Genomic DNA, 18,534 nt, shown 5'->3' with positions numbered 1-18,534 from the left:
GCAAAAGAAATAGATAAATTGGACTTCTTCAGACTTAAAACCTTTTCTGCATCAAAGAGGACCATTAAGAGAATAAAAAGACAACCAACTGGGCCGGGCGCGGTGGCTCACGCCTGTAATCCTAGCACTCTGGGAGGCCGAGGCGGGCGTATTGTTTGAGCTCAGGAGTTTGAAACCAGCCTGAGCAAGAGCGAGACCCTGTCTCTACTAAAAATAGAAAGAAATTAATCAGACAACTAAAAATATATAGAAAAAATTAGCCGGGCATGGTGGCACATGCCTGTAGTCCCAGCTACTCGGGAGGCTGAGGCAGGAGGATCGCTTGAGCCCAGGAGTTTGAGGTTGCTGTGAGCTAGGCTAACGCCACGGTACTCTAGCCTGGGCAACACAGTGAGACTCTGTCTCAAAAAAAAAAAAAAAAAAAAAAAAAAGACAACCAACTGAATGGGGCAAAATATTTGAAAATCATATATCTGATAAAGGATTAATATCCAGAATGTGTAAAGAACTCTTGCAACTCAACAACAACAAAAAATCCCAACTCAAAAATGGTCCAAGGACTTGAATGGACATTTCTCCAAAGAAAGTATACAAAAGGCCAATGAACACATGAAAAAATGCTCAACATCATTAGTCATTAGAGAAATGCAGATTAGCCTACAGCCAAACTACCCTGAATGTGACAGATCTCGTCTGATCTAGTAAGCTAAGCAGGGTTGGGCCTGGTTAATGTTTGTACTTGGATAGGAGAGAAATGCAAATCAAAACTGCAATGAGATACCACTTCATACCCACCAGAATAGCTATTATCAAAAGACAAAAAAAAAAAAAATAGAAGTGTTGCAAGGATGTGGATAAATTTGAACCCCTGGGTATTGGTGGGAATGTAAAATGTTACAGCCACTGTGTAAAACAGGCAATTCCTCAAAAAGCTAAACAGAATTACCATATGATCCAGCAATTCCACTCCGCAATTCCACTCCTAGACTAGAATTACTCTAGGAGTCCACTAGATTTGGTCCACTGTTAGGCAGGGACCAAATCTTCAGGTGGCAGATATAGGCCAGGACGGTGATTCCTAGGGGCAGAGAAGGTGGGGGGAAGGGACTACAGGAAAACGCTGAACACCTGACAATCATGTAGATGGGTCATCATCTGGTAACATCCCATGCCCCTGTAAGCCCTCCCCCTGACCAGGCCAACAAAAGGAAACCACCTGGGCGTCCTTAACTCATTTTGCACTCTGTAGAGTGACCCGTTCCTCTCTCTGGAATGTATTTTCACTTTGTATAGCTCCCTTCTTTTCTGCAATAAAAGCTGTTTGTATGGAATTGCTTCCTGTCTGTGGTCACTCTGTCACACTGGCCCTGCTTGTGAATTTTCCAAGCATGGAGCCAAAGAACCTGGACAACAGTCTGCCAAGAGGCCAGACCTGACATTTGGTACTGAAACCCTGTTCTTTCCTTTGAAGGTAAGGTGATGGAGTATGTGTGTTTTCTGGAGGTTGCCTTGTCACATCGTCTTTATGTCTCCTTGCTTTCCCAAATCTGATGAGATGCAGTGAGTAGGACAAATACGGTGCAAACCTCAGAGTTCTTGTCCTTTTTGTTGCAACACTAGGACTCAGAGACAGCATTGTGGAAAATCCAATCCTGCTACGTGCAGCCCAGGTCTTATGCAACTCACCTTACTCTCAAGAAATGGGCTGCCTGCTCTCCGTGGAGACTGTTTTGTCCTCAATCTGAGGAAGTAGTGGAGCCATTGAGAGTTGAGGGGATAGCCTGACTGGAAAACTTCCTGACTATAGTAATGCCCCTATAGTAGCATAAGTGTTTTCTCTCTTATTTTTCTCTTTCTAACTAAAACTTAATTTTCTAGGACTGTGTTCTGTGACACCCCATACTGTTTCAGACTTAGAGAACTGAGGGTAGACCGACAATGCCATCTGCCATGTTGTCATGGGTGGGGGTTTCACCGGATCTCTGGAGCCAGGGGAGGGCTCCAACCATGGGGATGGGACGTGGTGTCCCCACAGGGAAGCACCCCCCAGGAGAGGGATGCCTGAATGGGTGGCAGCCAACACCTCGGGACGAAGGACACCTGGTTCCACAGGTAGTTGGAATAGAGGTTTTGGGCACGGCCTAACTAAGCAAGCTCTGAGCCAAACCTGCCGGACACAGGTTTCTCATAGAGACAATGGCACAGGAAACCTCAGTCCCCACCAATTCTCCCCTGGGATGTCTGTTAAAAAACTGGAAGAGCCTTGGACTCGACAGCATCTGCAAAACAAAACTAGTGTTTTTCTGCAGCACAGCCTGGCCCCAATGCCAACTGCTGGGCGGAGAAGCCTGGCCTAAGAACAGGAGTCTTATCCCAGTACTGTCCTACAATTAGATCTCTTTTGTAGAAGGGAGGGAAAATGGTCAGAAATTCCCTATGTTCTGGCCTTTATATACCTGAGAAATAACCCCTAATATTATGAGTCTTGTGTGGAGTGTCAAATTAGGGGGACAGAAAAAGGTCAGGGTGCCTCTTTGGCTCTGGACGAACATCAAATTTCGAAAAGAAATCAAGTGAAGACAAAGGAACTGTGGCTGTAGCCTCAGCCCCAGAGGAGCTTCAGAACCCACCAGAATATGATCCACCCCCTCCTCTTTACCCTTCTTTTCTGAGTCCGAATCTACCTTCCCATGTCCTTTACAGGAAATAGCAGGGCCCATAGGACAGCCTGTGAGCGTTCATGCTCCATTCTCATTGGGGGATATCAAAACAGGTAAGGAAAAACTGGAAAGCTTCTCAGCTGACCCAGGGAGATTCATAGAAGAATTTGAACACCTGACAATTGTTTTTTATTTAACCTGGAAGCATGTGTGGGTCTTGCTCTCACATTGCTGCTCACTAAATGAAAGAAAGAGGATTGATCAGGTTTACGGAGATCAGCTCCATGCACTAAATCAAAACCTTCCACCTGGAAATCAAGCAGTCCCTCAGGGGGACCCAGGGTGGAATTACCAATGGGATCAAAGAGGATGCCACCTCCACAACCACATGATAGTGTGCCTTATAGGAAGCAGGAAAGCTATGCAGGGGAAATCATTCAACTTTTCTAAATTGACAGAGGTAGTTCAAGGAAGGGAAGAAAGCCCAGCAATATTTAGGGAAAGAATGACTAAAGCTGTCAAGAAATACACCATCATGGGCCCTAACACACCAGAGAGAATAATAGTAATAAATACATCATTAACAACTCTGATATTCACAGAAAACTCCAGAAGTTGGCCTTGGAACCCCAGACAGATACAGCCCAACTATTGTTGGTGGCCTCCACTGTCTACAACAATTGGGATATAGTGGTAACACAGAGGGACCACCAAAAGGCCAAATTATCGCAGGTGGCTATTGCCGCTATGGCTCACCCAGCTACTCTGAAGAACCCAGGAGGTGGCAATAAGACCTGTTTTCAGTATGGGGAGCCTGGGTACTTTCAAAAGGAACACCAAATCAAGACTGAAGGAGCCCAGAACTATATACCAGCAAGGCTGTGAGGCCCAGAAAACCATGTCCCAGATGGGGACAACCGGGCCATTGGCAAGGGACTGGCACTCAACCCCCAGGGGCTGAGCGGGAGCCCAGGCCCTGGTAGTCATGGATGACCAGGCCTGAAAGGGCCCGGGTTCAACACAGGCTCCCACTCATACCATCGAGATCATACTTGAAGAACCCTGGGTAACCTTGGATGTGGCCAGTAAGCATATTCTTCTTCTGTTTAACATGGGAACCCCTTATTTGGTCGTAAAAACCTTTGGCAGACCCCTGTCGTCTTCCTCCTGTATGGCTGTGGGCACTGATGGATGCCCCACCAGAAGATATCATACTCCTGCTTTATTATGTAGCTGGGAAGGAATATGAGTTACTCACCAATTTCTGCTTATCCCTGAAATATCAATTTCTTTATTAGGAAGAGACTTTTTGGTCAAGTTGGGTCTCCAATTACAATTACAACCCCACACTATTATGGGATGGGTAAACACTTGAGCATATTTTGAGAGAGAACAGAAGCTACCTACAGGTCTAGAGAATGTAGATCCTAGAGTTTGGGCAAATGGAAATTCAGGACAAGCTATAAGAGTTCCATCGGTAAAGGTGACCCTCAAACCAGGAATTCCCTTCCCCCGTAAGGGACAGTATCCATTATCCCCAGAGGGGCAGCAGGGAATTACCCCAATAATACAACAATAATGAAGGCTAGATGTTGACAGAATGTTCATCCCCTTGCAACACTCCCCTTCTAGCAGTAAAAAAACCAAATGGGAAATGGAGACTTGTTCAATGGAGACTTGATGGTTGTGGTATGGTGATAGATGGACATCGGAGAGCTGGGTATGCAGTGGTCTCCCATACTCAGGTTCAGGTTCTCCAGAGTGGCCCTTTACCACCAAGTACCTCAGCTCAAAAGGCTAAGCTAATAGCCCTAAGGTGGGTACTAGAACTGGCCAAGGATAAAAGAATACAAATACACACTGACAGGAAATATGCCTTCATGATTCTCCATGCACATGGCCAAATTTGGAAGGGGCTACTCTCAGCTAGAAATCCTCCCATCAAACATGGAGAGGAAATTCAGAAACTTTCGCAGGTAGTGTATTTACCAACAGAAATCTCAGTCATGCATTGTAGAGGACACTAAAAAGAAGGGGACATGGCACGGGGAAACAACAAAGCTGATCAAGAGGCCAAGAGGGTGGCAAAAGAAGAGGAGTTTGTATCCGCGGCGTTACCAGTTTTTCCTGCACCCTCAGAAGTACAAGACAGGCCGCTCTATTCCAAAGAGGGGAAGGACTGGGCCAAGGGAAGGGGATTTACCTTCACTCTTGCAGGATGGTGGGAGCAAGAGAGAAAGCCCTTCATTCCCTCTAATATTTCTCAAAAGGTGGTCTCTAGCTTCCGCCAAGGCTTGCATGTGGAGGCCAAGTCTTTGGGGATCCTTTTAGAAAAAATGGTGATTATCCAAGGATTAGACAAATTGGTCCAACAAATTACTGCTTCCTGCTACCTGTGTATACAAAATAATCCACAAGAGGGAGCTCACCGCCTCGGTTGCTAGAGCTGTTGCAGCCGCGAGGCATGTACCAGGGAAAGACTGGCAATTGATTTTTACTATGATGAATCGGTGCAGATGCTACAAATATCTTTTGGTATTGGTAGACACCTTCTCAGGATGGGTTGAGGTACACCCAACCCATAAAGAAAGGGCCACAACAGTATGTAAAATATTGTTAAGAGACATCATACCTTGCTTTGGTCTTTCCCTGAGCCTTCCAGAGTGATAATGGATCAGCAGCTGTTACATCCAAAATAACCCAGGGACTGCCTTAGGAGTAGATTAGCACTTACATACCTCCTGGTGGCCTCAGGCGTCTGGGCAAGGTAGAGAGAACCAACCAAATTCTAAAAAGGACCCTAGCTAATCTGTGTCAGGAGACTAAGACAGATTAGGTCCAAAACCTTCCCATTGCTTCTATGTGGATCCTTGTCTCTCCCAGAGGGACACTTTTAAAACTCAGTCCTTTTGAAATTTTATATGGCTGACCATTCCAAGTACAAGTTATCAGGGAATGAGTTAATGTGTTGAGGCTAGTTACCTTCTAACACTGCGGTTCCCAACACTCAGGCTGTGGACCATCCCTGTGCCACCCCACTGATCTGTGGAAAAATCGTCTTCCATGAAACCAGTCCCTGGTGCCAAAAAGTGTAGAGACTGCTGTTCTAAAACACTTCATAGATCTGGGGAAAGTACAACAGGCATTGTTGGACTGTGGGCAACAAGTCCTGCCTGGCCCAGAGGAAGGGAAAAATCACTTCCCCCGTGCAAGCAGGGGACTGGATCCTCCCTAAAGATTGTAAAGAAAGAGGACCTACCAGTCAGTCAGAGCCCATGTGGAAGGGCCCATATCAGGTCTTGTTGTCTACCCCCACAGGAGTCAAACTGAAGGGAATTGAGAGCTGGGTACACATCTTGAGAGCTAAACCAGTGGACGCTCAGAGCCTAGACCCCAGCAAGGATGCTGAAACCGACACCTACGAGTGCAAACCAATTGAGGGATAAAGGTTCTCTTCAAAAAGGTGAGTTAATTAAGCCTCACGGGTTATGCCACCACAGATAGTAAAAATCCCTACATATATTTCCTGATCTTTCTTATGTTAGCCTTTGCTGGAATCTTCTGCATATTAGACATATTGTGCCATGCAGGAAGAATTCTGTGCTTGCCTATTTTCAAGCACCCATAATTTTCATATTTCCATTATGATTTCATTTTTCTTCATCTTACTGCAACTTCTTTTTCTTTCTTTTTTTTTTTTTTACTATTACCAAGTATGACCTGGTTATTACCATTCCTGGGACCTGTAGTGGCCATTGTCCTGTTAACATCTGGCCCACACATTTTAGTCTTCTTATTAAGTTTGTGTGTCTTCAAGGCTTCAACAGTTCCATGTGAGGCTTATGCTAGCTCGGGGATTCCACCCCGTACCTGAACAAGATTATACCACCACCCATGGGGCCACTGGATGAGGCCACAAGTGACTTCCATCTGTAGCCTTTAAAAGAGGTCATGGGGACTGGAGAACATCATCCCTGTTCAGCTCGAAGCAGCTACAGAACCTTCAATCCCAAACCCCAAAGATTTTCAGGCTCCATGTCTCTCAGTGGGGAATGTTAGGCAGGGACCAAATAGGCAGGTGGCAGATACAGGCCAGGAGGGTGGTTGGTAGGGGTAGAGAAGGTGGTGGGGCGGAGCTGCATGAAAATGCAGAACACCTGACAATCATGCATATCAATCATCTGGTAACATTCCCCACCCCACCCCCTGTAAGCCCTCCCCCGGACCAGGCCAATAAAAGGAAACCACCTGGGAGTCCTTAACATCTTCTCCACTTATGGAGACTGATGGTGTTCCTCCTCTGGAATGTATTTTCACTTTGTATAGTTCCCTTCTTTTCTGCAATAAAAGCTGTTTGTATGCAATTGCTTCCTGTCTGTGGTCACTCTGTCGCACTGGCTCTCCTTGTGAATTTTCCAAGCAAGGAGCCAAAGAACCAGGACAACAGCCCCCCAAGAGGCTGGACCTTACCTATGATCCAGCAATTCCACTCCTAGAGTATATACCTTAAAGAATTGAAAGCAGGGATCCTGAACAGGTATTTGTACATGATTCTTTATATCAGCACTATTCTCAATAGCCAAAAGATAGAAGGAACATAAGTGTCCGTGAATGGATAAACAAAATGTGGTATATACATACAATGAAATATTATTCAGCCTTAAAAAGGAATAAGCTTCTGATACAAGGTACAACACGAATAAACTTCGAAGACATAACTGAAGATGCAAAGGGACAAATATTGTGTGATTTCACTTATATGAGATACTTAGAGTAGTAAAATTCATACAGACAGAAAGTAGAATGGTGATTACTGGGGATGGGGGAAGGGGAGAATGGAAAGTCATTGTTTAATGAATGGGTACAGAATTTCAGTTTGGGAAGATGAAAAAATTCTAGAGATGAATGGTGGTGAAGGTTGCACAACATGAATGTGCTTAGTGCTGTTGAACTGTACACTTAAAAATGGTTAAAATGGTAAATTCCATCTTATATATAATTTACCACAATAAAGAAAAATGAAATTCTGATATATGTGACAACACAGATGAACTCTGAAGACATATGCTAAGTGAAATAAGCCAGACACAAATGGGACAATATTCTATGTTTCCACCTATATTAGCTACCTAGAATAGGCAAATTCATAGAGACAGAAAGCAGAATAGTAGTTCCCAGAGGTACGGTAGAGGGATGAATGGAGTGTTATTTTATGGGTACAGAGTTTCTAATAGGTAGTAGTGATGGTTACACAACATTGTGAATGTACTTAATGCCACTGAATTAATACACTTAAAATGTTTAAAATGGTAAATTACATCTTATATATATTTTACCACAATTTTTAAATATCCATCTATTCCTATTTTAATGAGAATTTTAAAAATCAGGAATGGACGTTGAATTTCCTAAAATATATTTTGGTGTCTATTAAAGATAGCATTTTACTTCAAAATCCAGCCCTGCTTTCTGTACCTGGTACATCTGACATACCCAATAAATGTTACTGAATGAAAACAAATAAACAAAAGACCACCTCTTCATGCTCACTAGAATGGGTGTAATTTTTTTTAAAACAAGGAAGAAAAAGTGTTGGCAACATTGTGGATAAATAGGAACTCTTGTACTAATATATTGCTGGTGAGAATGTAAAATGTGGAACATAGTTTGGTGGTCCCTCTGAAAGTTAAACACAATTACCATATGATCCAACAACTCAACTTCTAGAGTTATACCCCCCAAAATTAAAAATAGGTACTCGCGTACTTGTTCAAGACTGACCATAGCGACACTATTCATAATAGCCAAAGGTGGAAACAACCCAAATGTCCATCAACAGATGAATGCATAGCAAACTGTGGTATATAAATACAATGGACTATTGTTCAGCCATGAAAAGGAATGAAATACTGATATAGGCTACAACTTCAATGAACCTCAAAACATGTTAAGTGGAAGAAAGCAGACACAAAAAGTCACATTTTGTATGGTTTCTTTTATATGAAATATCCAAAATAGGTAGACCCCTAAAGACAGAAAGCATATTAATGTTTGCCACTGGGTGTGGAGGATGTGTGGTAATTAATATGTTCAGGTGTCCCTCTGGGGTGATAAAAAATTTGGAAACTAGGGAGACGTGATGGTTGTACAACATTGTAGATGCACTCAATGCCACTGAATTGTATGCTTTAAAATGATTAATTTCATGTTGTATGAATTTCACCTCACTTAACAAAAAATGACAGCACTTGATTTAACTATTATGGAGTTTTGTGGGGAACAGTGGTGTATCTTTCAGAGAACTGGCCCCAAGTTCCTAAGAAGGCAAAAGGACACACCTATGAAGGGTACGCAGGACCTCTCTGTATTATTAATACTTTTACACCTTCAAAATAAAAGTCTAAAAGAAAAACAAAGATGTGGTTGTGGCTGCCCCATGCCTCCCACCCTCAGGTCTAACACTCAGAGACCGACCACCTCCTAAAGTCCTGGGACTCATCCTAGGCGATAGACCTCAGTTGGCCCACCTAGGGCTGGCATCTGTCCTGGTCTGGAGGCAGGACCAGGAGGTGGCTCAGAATCTAGTTTCACTTTCACTTCTGCTTTCCTGGAAATGACAGAGGAGTCAGGAAGAGAGCTATGACAACACCATAGTGTCTGTCCTTCACTCCTATGGTCTTGGTGCCTGTTTGCACTAGCTACAGCTGGGCACTGGCCCCTGCTGTCACCACCTCCCACCCACAGACCCTGTCTGTGAGCACGGCAGCCTGCTGTTCAGCCCCAGGCTCGAGGATGGATATCCTGGAGACTTCCAAGCTGGTGGATGAGGAGCTGTACTCGAGACAGCTGTGAGGCCTGAGGTGGGGTAGAGAGTGGGGTGGCCTTGAGGCCTCTGATCTACAACTACCCGCCCTCCTACTTCCTGTCCACAGGTATGTGCTGGGCTCACCTGCCATGCAGAGAATTCAGGGAGCCAAGGTCCTGCTGTCAGGCCTGCAGGGCCTAGGGGCTGAGGTGGCCAAGAACTTGGTCCTGATGGGTGTGGGCAGCCTTACTCTGCATGATCCCTACCCCACCTGCTGGTCTGACCTGGCTGCCCAGGTAAGCGCCCTGGGGGGGCTATGGGCTCCCAGACTAGGGTGGGAGCAGGGCCCAAGAGGAGTCTCTTTGCTCAGACTATACTGGGTCTCTCTCTAGTTTTTCCTCTCAGAGCAGGACTTGGGAAGGAACAGGGCAGAGGCCTCTCAGGAGTTCTTGGCTCAGCTCAACAGAGCTGTCCAGGTCTTTGTGCACACGGGTGACATCACTGAGGACCTGCTGTTGGACTTCCAGGTCAGCCCAGTCCCCTCCTCCAGCCTTCTACAGCAGGGAGGGCTGGGAAGTGGTCTGGCCCCACTGCTGATCATGCTGTCCACCCAGGTGGTGGTGCTGACTGCCTCAAAGCTGGAAGAGCAGCTGAAGGTGGGCACCTTCTGCCATAAGCATGGAGTCTGCTTTCTGGTGGCTGACGCATGGGGCCTTGTGGGGTGAGTGAGGCTGCCTGCCCAGCCTATCACATTACAGCCAGCAACTGGTCCCAGTGCTGTCCCCAGCTCCAGCTTGCTCCAATGCCCCTCCATCCCACCTCAGGCCTATCCCAGCATTCCCTCCTGATTCTGGTCCCCCGTCCCACTCTCTGGTTCCTCCATTCCACCTTCCAGACCTGCTTCAGTAACCCTCTCAAACTCTAGTTCCCAAGCCTCTAACATTCCTTTCCCAAGTCTGGCCCTCTGGGCCTGACCTAGTGTCCCCTACCCCTAACCACAACCTGTGAGCCACCTCACCCCACCCCATCCCAGGCAGTTGTTCTGTGACTTTGGTGAGGACTTCACTGTGCAGGACCCCACGGAGGCAGAACCCTTGACAGCTGCCATCCAGCACATCTCCCAGGTGGGTGCTGAGCTGGGGGCACTCATCTGCTCACCAGGGAGGGGCTGCTAGGGCCTGTGAAAGGCAAGTACAGGCATCCCTGAGCCAAGCCACCTCCTACCCAGGGCTCCCCCGGCATTCTCACTCTGAGGAGAGACGCCAGTGCCCACTGTTTCTGTGATGAGGACTTGGTGACTTTCTCAGGCATCGAAGGCATGGTTGAGCTCAATGGCTGTGCTCCCCGGCCCATCCGTGTGCGGGGTAAGCCAATCCCATTCTAACTCCAGGCTCGGTGCCCAAGCCTCCACGGGAGCTGAAGAAAGCCTGGTCCCTGGGGATAGGTTCTCCCTCGACCTTCCTCAGGGTGCAGCAAGGTCTGGGACACAGATGCAAGACAGGATGGCGTGTGGGAACTACAAAGGTTCAGGGATCATACTGACTGGGCTGGATCTCCCCCAGAGGATGGGTCCCTGGAGATTGGGGACACAACAACATTCTCTCCGTACTTGCGTGGTGGGGCTATCACTGAAGTTAAGAGACCCAGGACTGTGAGACATGTGAGTGCAAGTGCATCTGAGGTGGGGGAGCTTGGGCACCCCGAGGGGCCTGCAGTGTTCTGGACCTGACGCTGAGCCAGGTGCCCCTGCAGGAGCCCCTGGACACAGCCCTGCTCCAGCCCCGTGTGGTGGCCCAGAGTCCCCAGGAAGTCTACCGTGCCTACTGCCTGCACCAGGCTTTCCGTGCACTGCACAAGTTCCAGCACCTCCATGGCCGGCTACCCCAGCCCTGGGATGTTGTGAGTGGCCCGGTCGCCCCCACCCCAGCCTCTGTCTTATTGAGGTTTCACTTGCCAGAAGGCAACAATGACCATTCCAGATCCAAGTTTGAATCCCAGAGGCAGTTTCCCCACTCATAAAAAGGAGATGAAAAACGCTATCTCTAGACTAGAGGCTGGTTCCATGGAAGAGCCAGGCACACATCATGGGGACCCCTACTATATCCTAACCCCTCAGATGAGGGCTGGAAGCTGCACCCAGGTTGGCAAAGCCTCAGGGCTGCTGTCTGGGGCTGGGCATCCTCCGGTGTGGCACAGGCTGGCAACAGGACCAGGCCTTCCCACTCAGGCCTCTGCTTCCTCTTCTGTGGAACAGGATGGACAGCTGCCTGAAGGATTGGAGTGGGAGTTGGAGGTCAGGCTGGGCTACTATTCCCACAGAATCCCACCCCACAGGTTGATGCAGAGACAGTGGTAGGGCTGGCTCGGGACCTGGAACCAATGAAGGGGACAAAGGAAGAGCCGCTGGATGAGGTCCTAGTGCGGACAGTTGCTCTGAGTAGTGCTGGTGTCTTGAGCCCCATGGCAGCTATGCTGGGTGCAGTGGCTGCCCAGGAAGTGTTGAAGGTGGGTACAGGCATAGGCAGGGCTGGGGGATGACTGAGAAGTTATGGAGGTCGGTGTATGGGCTAGAGGGCACCCAGCCACAGACAGCTGCCCTGGAGGCTTCACCAACCTGGGTGCAACCTCCAGCCGGGATCTGAGAGGGTTAGGAAGTGGCAGGAATCCCCAGCCTGAAATGCCACCCCTAGGCAATCTCCAGGAAGTTCATGCCCCTGGACCAGTGGCTGTACTTTGATGCCCTCGATTGTCTTCCGGAAGACGGGGAGCTCCTTCACAATCCTGAGGACTGCACCCCGGTGAGACCTTGGGGAGCCTTGTCCAAAATCAGGGCTAGAGGAGAAACATGAGGAAGGTCCCAAGGTCCTGATGCAGAAAACTCAGTGTAAGAAGGAGATGCAGGCCAGTAGTCATCACTGACCCCGTCTGTGTCCCCTAGAGAGGCTGCCGCTACGATGGGCAAATTGCAGTGTTTGGGGCTAGTTTACAAGAGAAACTGAGCTGCCAGCACTACCTTCTGGTGAGCTGTGGGGTGAGGTTGGGAGTGCCTTTGGGAGGGCTGGGCCAGGCCCTCTGACTAAGGCTGCTACTGCCAGCAGGTGGGTGCTGGTGCCATTGGCTGTGAACTGCTCAAAGGCTTTGCCCTAATGGGCCTTGGGGCCGGGGGCAGCGGGGGCTTGACTGTTGCTGACATGGACCATGTAGAGCGCTCCAACCTCAGCCGTCAGTTCCTCTTCAGGCCCCAGGACACTGGTGTGAGTGCCATCCCCTCCCCACACTCTTGTGTCCCAGACTGTCCTCCCACATATCTCCCCACCCAACATATTCCTGCCTTCTTCCTAGAGGCCCAAGGCAGAAGTGGCTGCAGTGGCTGCTCAGGTTCTGAACCCAGACTTAAAGATAACCCCACTCACCTACCCATTGGATCCCACTACAGAGCACATCTATGGGGACAACTTCTTCTCCCAGATGGATGGCGTGGCTGCTGCCCTGGACAGTTTCCAGGCCCGTGAGTGCTCGATTTTGGAGCTCAGCCCTTTGCCCAAGGCTGTGCCAGCTCCACTTCTGACCCTCTGCCCCCTTGCCAGGGCGCTATGTAGCTGAGCGCTGCACCCACTATCTGAAGCCACTGTTGGAGGCAGGCACGCAGGGCACCAGGGGCAGTGCTTCAGTGTTCATGCCACATGTGACTGAGGCCTACAGAGCCCCTGCCTCAGTTGCAGCTTCTGAGGATGCCCTCTATCCCGTCTGTACCGTGCGGCACTTCCCCAGCACAGTCGAGCATACCCTGCAGGTGGGAAGCACCCTGAAGACCCCCAGCCCACATAGCTCAGCCCTCAGCTGCAGACCTGTTCCCCACCTGACATCTCATTGTTCCTCCCTCCTCCACAGTGGGCTCGGGATGAGTTTGAGGGGCTCTTCCGACTGTCTGCAGAGATCATCAACCACTACCAACAGTAAGGCCACCAATAGAGGTAGATGGGAGTCCAGGGCTCTAAGCACGAGACTCTGCGGGGCATAGTCTCAAACTTCCTCATCTCTCTGCAGGACATCCACTTCCCTGGCAGACATGGATGGGCCACAGACACTGACCTTACTGCAGCCAGTGCTAGGGGTCCTGAGAGTGCGTCCACAGAGCTGGCAAGACTGTGTGGTGTGGGCCCTTGGCCACTGGCAACTATGCTTCCACCATGGCATCAAACAGCTGCTGAGGCGCTTCCCACCTGATAAAGTGGGTGGCTCAGGGTTGGGAGGCTGAGGGCTCAGGAGCACCAGGCTGAGCCCAGCGGTCTCTATTTCCCTAGGTGCTTGAGGATGGAACTCCCTTCTGGTTGGGTCCCAAACAGTGTCCCCAGCCCCTGGAGTTTGACACCAGCCAAGTGAGTGGGGTTACCTAGGGAGTGCCAAGATGGAGAGGGGGTCCCTCAGAGCAGCGCTAGGCACCTCTGCATTCTGCAGAGATGCGCAGATGCTGAGAGAGAGCCATGCTTCTACACATGTGGGTGTCCACATGTGAGGCAGAGGCAGGCACTCAAACAGATTCACAGATGGGCAGCTGCCCCCACCCCATGCACCCGTACATGCTTACTTGCATCATGCATCTGCTCCTGCTCTTGGTCTGGCTGCAGGACACACACGTCCTCTATGTGCTGGCGGCTGCCAACCTGTATGCCCAGATGCATGGGCTGCCTGGTTCACAGGACTGGACTACACTCAAGGGGCTGCTGAAGCTGCTGCCGCAGCCTGACCCCCAGCATCTGGCCCATATCTTCACTGGTAACCTACAGTTGGCTTTGGCTTCTGCTGAGACTGGTGAGACCCCTGGCTCTAGTCCCCCATGCTGCCACTCAAAGGCCAAAGCCTGTCCTATCCACAGCCTGTGCTGCAGAGGGAAGATAGTGTCTGGGGGACCTACAGCCAATCCACTACCTCTCAGTCCCTCTGACCTTGCTTCTCTCTAGGTTTAGACCCATCCTCTGGTTCCTCAGCAGGCCTTTTCCCTCCTGCCTACCCCACGTCTCAGTTCCCTTAGCAGATTCTCAGCAAAATAAATAAATAAATAAAATCCACCAGGCCCTGGGGAGTAGCGAGCTACGGCCCCTAGATAAGGACAGAGTGACACCGGTGTGCATGCATGTGCACGTGCACACACACACTCACACATGGGTGAAGGCTGGGACTGCTAGGGAGGAGATTGAAGCATTAATTCAGGGCTTCTTGATTTGATTAAGGAGTAGTAAGTGGGCTAGGCGTGGTGGCTCACACCTGTAATCCTAGCACTCCAGAAGGCCGAGGTGGGAGGATCTCTAGAGGTCAGGAGTTCAAGACCAGCCTGAGCAAGAGTGAGACCCTGTCTCTACTAAAAATAGAAAAAAATTAGCTGGGCGTGGTGGCACATGCCTATAGTCCCAGCTACTTGGGAGGCTGAGGCAGGAGGATTGCTTGAGCCTAGGACTTCGAGGTTGCAGTGAGCTACGATAACACCACTTCACTCTAGCTGGGGCAACAGAGCAAGATTGTGTTTCAAAAAAAAAAAAAAAAAGGAGTGGTAAATGATAGGCTTGGCAGAAACCAAGAAAAGGTACTAGGCTCCAGGAAGAGTGCAGGAGGAGACAGGGGCCAAGGACTTGCCCAATGCCCCTTCTCGCCTGACAGGTCCTGAGCAGTTGAAGAAACTGGGCGATGTCCTGGAAGTCTGGAGCGTGGGCTCTCCCCTGAAGCCTCTGATGTTTGAGAAGGTGGGAGCCCAAGTGGGGGTGAGGACTTGGGCTGGGGAGGTTGTGGGGGAAGGTCAGGAGCTTAGAGGGTAGCTTTGGAGCTCTTTGGCCCAAGTTCTCCATTGGGGACCTGGAAGTAGCTCACCTTCCCTGAACTTCAGCTTCATTATCTGATAAATGGGCAGATGATGAGCACCTATCTCACAGAATTGTGGGAAGGCCTGTACGATGGCACATAGTTGGCCATGGTGAGGGACATGCTGCAGTGTTAACACTACTGTGACTTGAGCCTCACAGGATGATGACAGCAACTTCCATGTGGACTTTGTGACAGCAGCAGCTAGCCTACGGTCTCAGAACTATGGGATCCTACCGGTCAATCGTGCCCAGGTAACCCTGCACCTTGGGGCTCAGGTCTAGAGGTGGGGGCCAAACCCTTGCCCTAGACCTTGGGCCCAGACCAAAGCTCCTGTCCTTGGCAGTGCAAGCGAATCGTGGGCCAGATTATCCCAGCCATTGCCACCACTACAGCAGCTGTGGCAGGCCTGGTGGGCCTGGAGCTGTATAAGGTGGTGGGGAAGCCACGGCCCCTTGGTGCCTTTCGCCACAGCTATCTGCATCTGGCTGGAAACTACTTCAGCCGCTGGGTGCCTTCAGCCCCAGCCACCCAGACAGTGAGTCCTTGATACCCCACCCCTACTCCCACTAGGCCTGGGTTTCCCCTGCGCCTACCCACATAGGTTCCACTCTAGCTGTGGGCTCTCACCAGGACCCCAACTATGCAGGAGTCCTCAAGACTCTTTCCAGCCCCCTTCCTGCCATGAAGCCAGGCTGGGACCTGTCACACACAGGAAGCAGCCATCAGCCATCCCCACCCCCCAGGTGGGGGGTCTGGAGGAGGGTCTTTCACAGCCCAAGATCTGGAGGAGCTGCCTCTTTAACTCATTAGTGGAGCCAGACATCCCCCAAAGCCCCCTCCTTCCCAGTAGTACTCCTGAAGGGGAGGTTGTAAGAAAGAGGACTAGGGCCCCAGCCCTAGAAAAAGTCTCACATCCCCCTGCATGGCATGGGGGCCCTGGCCTGCCTCTTCCTAGCTGAGTTAAAGGGCACTAGGCTTGTTACCAGGGATGTGAGGTCTGCAACCCTGTGGTGGGGTCTATGCATTCATGTCACAGGTGTGAGTGCACTGGGTTCTGGGTATCCGTGGTGTGTGGGCATGGAGGCAGCGAGCTTGCACATCTGCATGCCAGATGCAGGGCTCTATCTCAATGTCGGTATGCATGGATGTGCATGTGGGTACACATGACTGTGTTCCTCGGCTTGTGTGCATGTGTGTTCTTGTGAGTGCAGGGCTGTGAATGCCTCCAGCTGTGTGCCCGAGCTCTGCAATAGTTGGCATTTCCTTGGGGCATAGGAGAGGGGATGGAGGGAATGCTCTCACCAGGGAGAGGGCAGAGGTCATGGGCCAGCACTGGGCTTTTGCTGAGCAGCCCTGGATTCCCTCCAGACATAACATACAGAGCCCCTTTGTGAGACATCCCACCTCTAACTAGCACACAGTCTGCCTTTGTCCAGAGAGTGGAGGGAGAGGGGAAGGAGCCCCCATCTTGCCTCTAGCCTAGTTCCAGCTTGACTCCAGTGTGTTTTTTAAGGGACTGGTAGGGCCCCCCTGTCCTGCCCTCTGGATGCCTGACAGTCACTCTTCTGTCCTCAGCTCTAGGCACCAGAACCCCAAGACTTTTGAAATAGGGAAGGAAAGAGGGGTTAGGAAGAGGAGGCCTCTATGGACTGTGACCCTGCGGGGGTCTCTGGGCCAGTAGGGCTCCAGTGGTCACTGTGCCTTTTGCCCCTGTATCCCCATGAGTAGTCCAAGGCCCTGGCAGTACAGGATGGGGGGATAGGATGTGGCCCCCAGCTCCCAGCTTGTATCTGAGAAACAAGCAGTTTTATCAGAGACTGCAGGGGCCCTGCTCTGGCTTCCTCAGGAAGCACCACCCCCTCATCCTCCCCCCAACACAACTGGCCTGTTTGATGGATCGTCTGTTTCCCTGTGCGGGGCCCCATAGCCCTATTTCCTGTGCTGGCCCCAGCATGGGCGGGGAGGGGGCTGAGACTCTGGGCCTAGATCCCACCCTCCACCCCCCACCTCCTCGCTCCTGTTTCCTGCCTCTAGTCCAGTTCTTCCCCTAGGAAAGGCTACTAATAACTGCGATAGGGGTTGGGGTATGTGTAAGAAGTCACTCACTCCTTCCCATCCCCCACCCCCCAGTTCCATCACCTGAAGTGGACCTGTTGGGACCGTCTGAAGGTTCCCGCTGGGCAGCCTGAGAGGACACTGGAGTCGCTGCTGGCCCATCTCCAGGTGTGCCCTGTCCCTCCCTTGCCCCCAGTCTCAGCCCAGGCTGGCCCAGCTGACATCTGACCTGTCTTTCTCTAGGAGCAACATGGGCTGAGTGTGAGGATGCTGCTGCATGGCCCAGCCCTGCTCTACTCAACAGGATGGTCACCTGAAAAGCAGGCTCAGTACCTGCCCCTCAGGTGAGCCCACACCTGGCTTTAGCCAGGCCCCACATGTCCCTGGAGATTAGGAATGGGGGACACACAGCCTTTCGTCTTCCCAATCCCACTCTGGGCCCCTCACACCTTCCTGAAGCATTCTTTCACCAAATGGAGCCAGCAAATGGGCTGGGGGTGGGGCGAGAGGGCTGACAGCCTGAGTAGGGGCCCTCAGGAGCTGCTTGCTTGGCCAGCCTGGCTGGCTCCCCCACACACTGCACAGCCCCCCTTTCACAGCCCAGTCCCAAGGGACCCATGGCTTCCTGCCTCCTGCTTGCCCCGCCAGCTGCTCCTAAAATAGTTTCAGATGTTTCCTGTCTTGAGCTGCTCCTGCTCTTGGCTTGGGCTCCTGATGGCTGCCAGTGCCCGCTAGTCCATGCCAGGCTGCTCTCTGCCTGCCACTGCTCACCTACCCAATCTCCCCTAAACCCCGCCCCCCCACCAGGGTGACAGAACTGGTTAAGCAGGTGACAGGCCGTGTGCCTGAGCCTGGGCTGCGGGTGCTGGTCCTGGAGCTGAGCTGCGAGGGTGAGAAGGAGGACACTGCCTTCCCACCTCTGCACTATGAGCTGTGACAAGGCAGCTGCTCCATCACCTGTGAGCCCTATGTCCCAAGTCCTACATCTTGAGCCCACAGTAGGCACTCAATAAATGCTTATTGAAGGAAAGCATAATGGAGAGGATCGATGATTGAACACTGGGTAGTAATGCACAGTGACATGGGAATAACAGGGACCCTCGCAGGGAAAGAAAAAGCTCTTTAGAAGATTTGCCTGGCTTGGCTGGGCTTCCCAGG

The 18,534-nt window shown here is 50.7% G+C and overlaps 1 protein-coding gene across 6 annotated transcripts; it reads left to right on the top strand.

Annotated features, from left to right (window-relative positions):
* The first annotated feature begins 9,277 nt into the window (after nucleotides 1-9,277).
* On the top strand, nucleotides 9,278-18,409 carry UBA7 (ubiquitin-like modifier activating enzyme 7). 6 transcript variants are annotated; one of them, XM_012638621.1, is made up of 24 exons: nucleotides 9,278-9,508; nucleotides 9,593-9,761; nucleotides 9,876-9,992; nucleotides 10,080-10,186; nucleotides 10,499-10,589; nucleotides 10,694-10,829; nucleotides 11,028-11,125; nucleotides 11,218-11,364; nucleotides 11,800-11,970; nucleotides 12,156-12,263; nucleotides 12,404-12,484; nucleotides 12,561-12,719; nucleotides 12,808-12,973; nucleotides 13,053-13,258; nucleotides 13,357-13,421; nucleotides 13,513-13,696; nucleotides 13,770-13,844; nucleotides 14,094-14,277; nucleotides 15,121-15,203; nucleotides 15,480-15,572; nucleotides 15,665-15,856; nucleotides 17,452-17,544; nucleotides 17,620-17,720; nucleotides 18,184-18,409. In XM_012638621.1, exons 1-24 carry the CDS (start codon nucleotides 9,333-9,335, stop codon nucleotides 18,311-18,313), a joined length of 3,132 nt encoding a protein of 1,043 aa, XP_012494075.1. In that variant the 5' UTR covers nucleotides 9,278-9,332; the 3' UTR covers nucleotides 18,314-18,409. The 6 variants fall into 6 exon arrangements, with proteins under 6 accessions (XP_012494075.1, XP_012494060.1, XP_012494067.1 ...); XM_012638606.1 differs by having other exon boundaries at nucleotides 9,858-9,992; nucleotides 10,499-10,585; nucleotides 10,690-10,829; XM_012638613.1 differs by having other exon boundaries at nucleotides 9,858-9,992; nucleotides 12,564-12,719.
* The last annotated feature ends 125 nt before the right edge of the window (nucleotides 18,410-18,534 follow it).

Source organism: Propithecus coquereli, unplaced genomic scaffold (genome assembly GCF_000956105.1).
Source record: "Propithecus coquereli isolate 6110/MARCELLA unplaced genomic scaffold, Pcoq_1.0 Scaffold1, whole genome shotgun sequence".
Lineage (NCBI taxonomy): Eukaryota > Metazoa > Chordata > Mammalia > Primates > Indriidae > Propithecus > Propithecus coquereli.
This window is presented reverse-complemented; position numbering and strand designations above follow the sequence as displayed.

Excerpts from the sequence above, each read along its gene's own strand:
- UBA7 (XM_012638606.1), top strand. The coding sequence starts at position 9,333 with ATGGTCTTGGTGCCTGTTTGCACTAGCTACAGCTGGGCACTGGCCCCT. Across the intron at positions 11,365-11,799 it reads TACCCCAGCCCTGGGATGTT|GTTGATGCAGAGACAGTGGT; the intron begins GTGAGTGGCCCG and ends CCCACCCCACAG. Across the intron at positions 14,278-15,120 it reads TTTGGCTTCTGCTGAGACTG|GTCCTGAGCAGTTGAAGAAA; the intron begins GTGAGACCCCTG and ends CTCGCCTGACAG.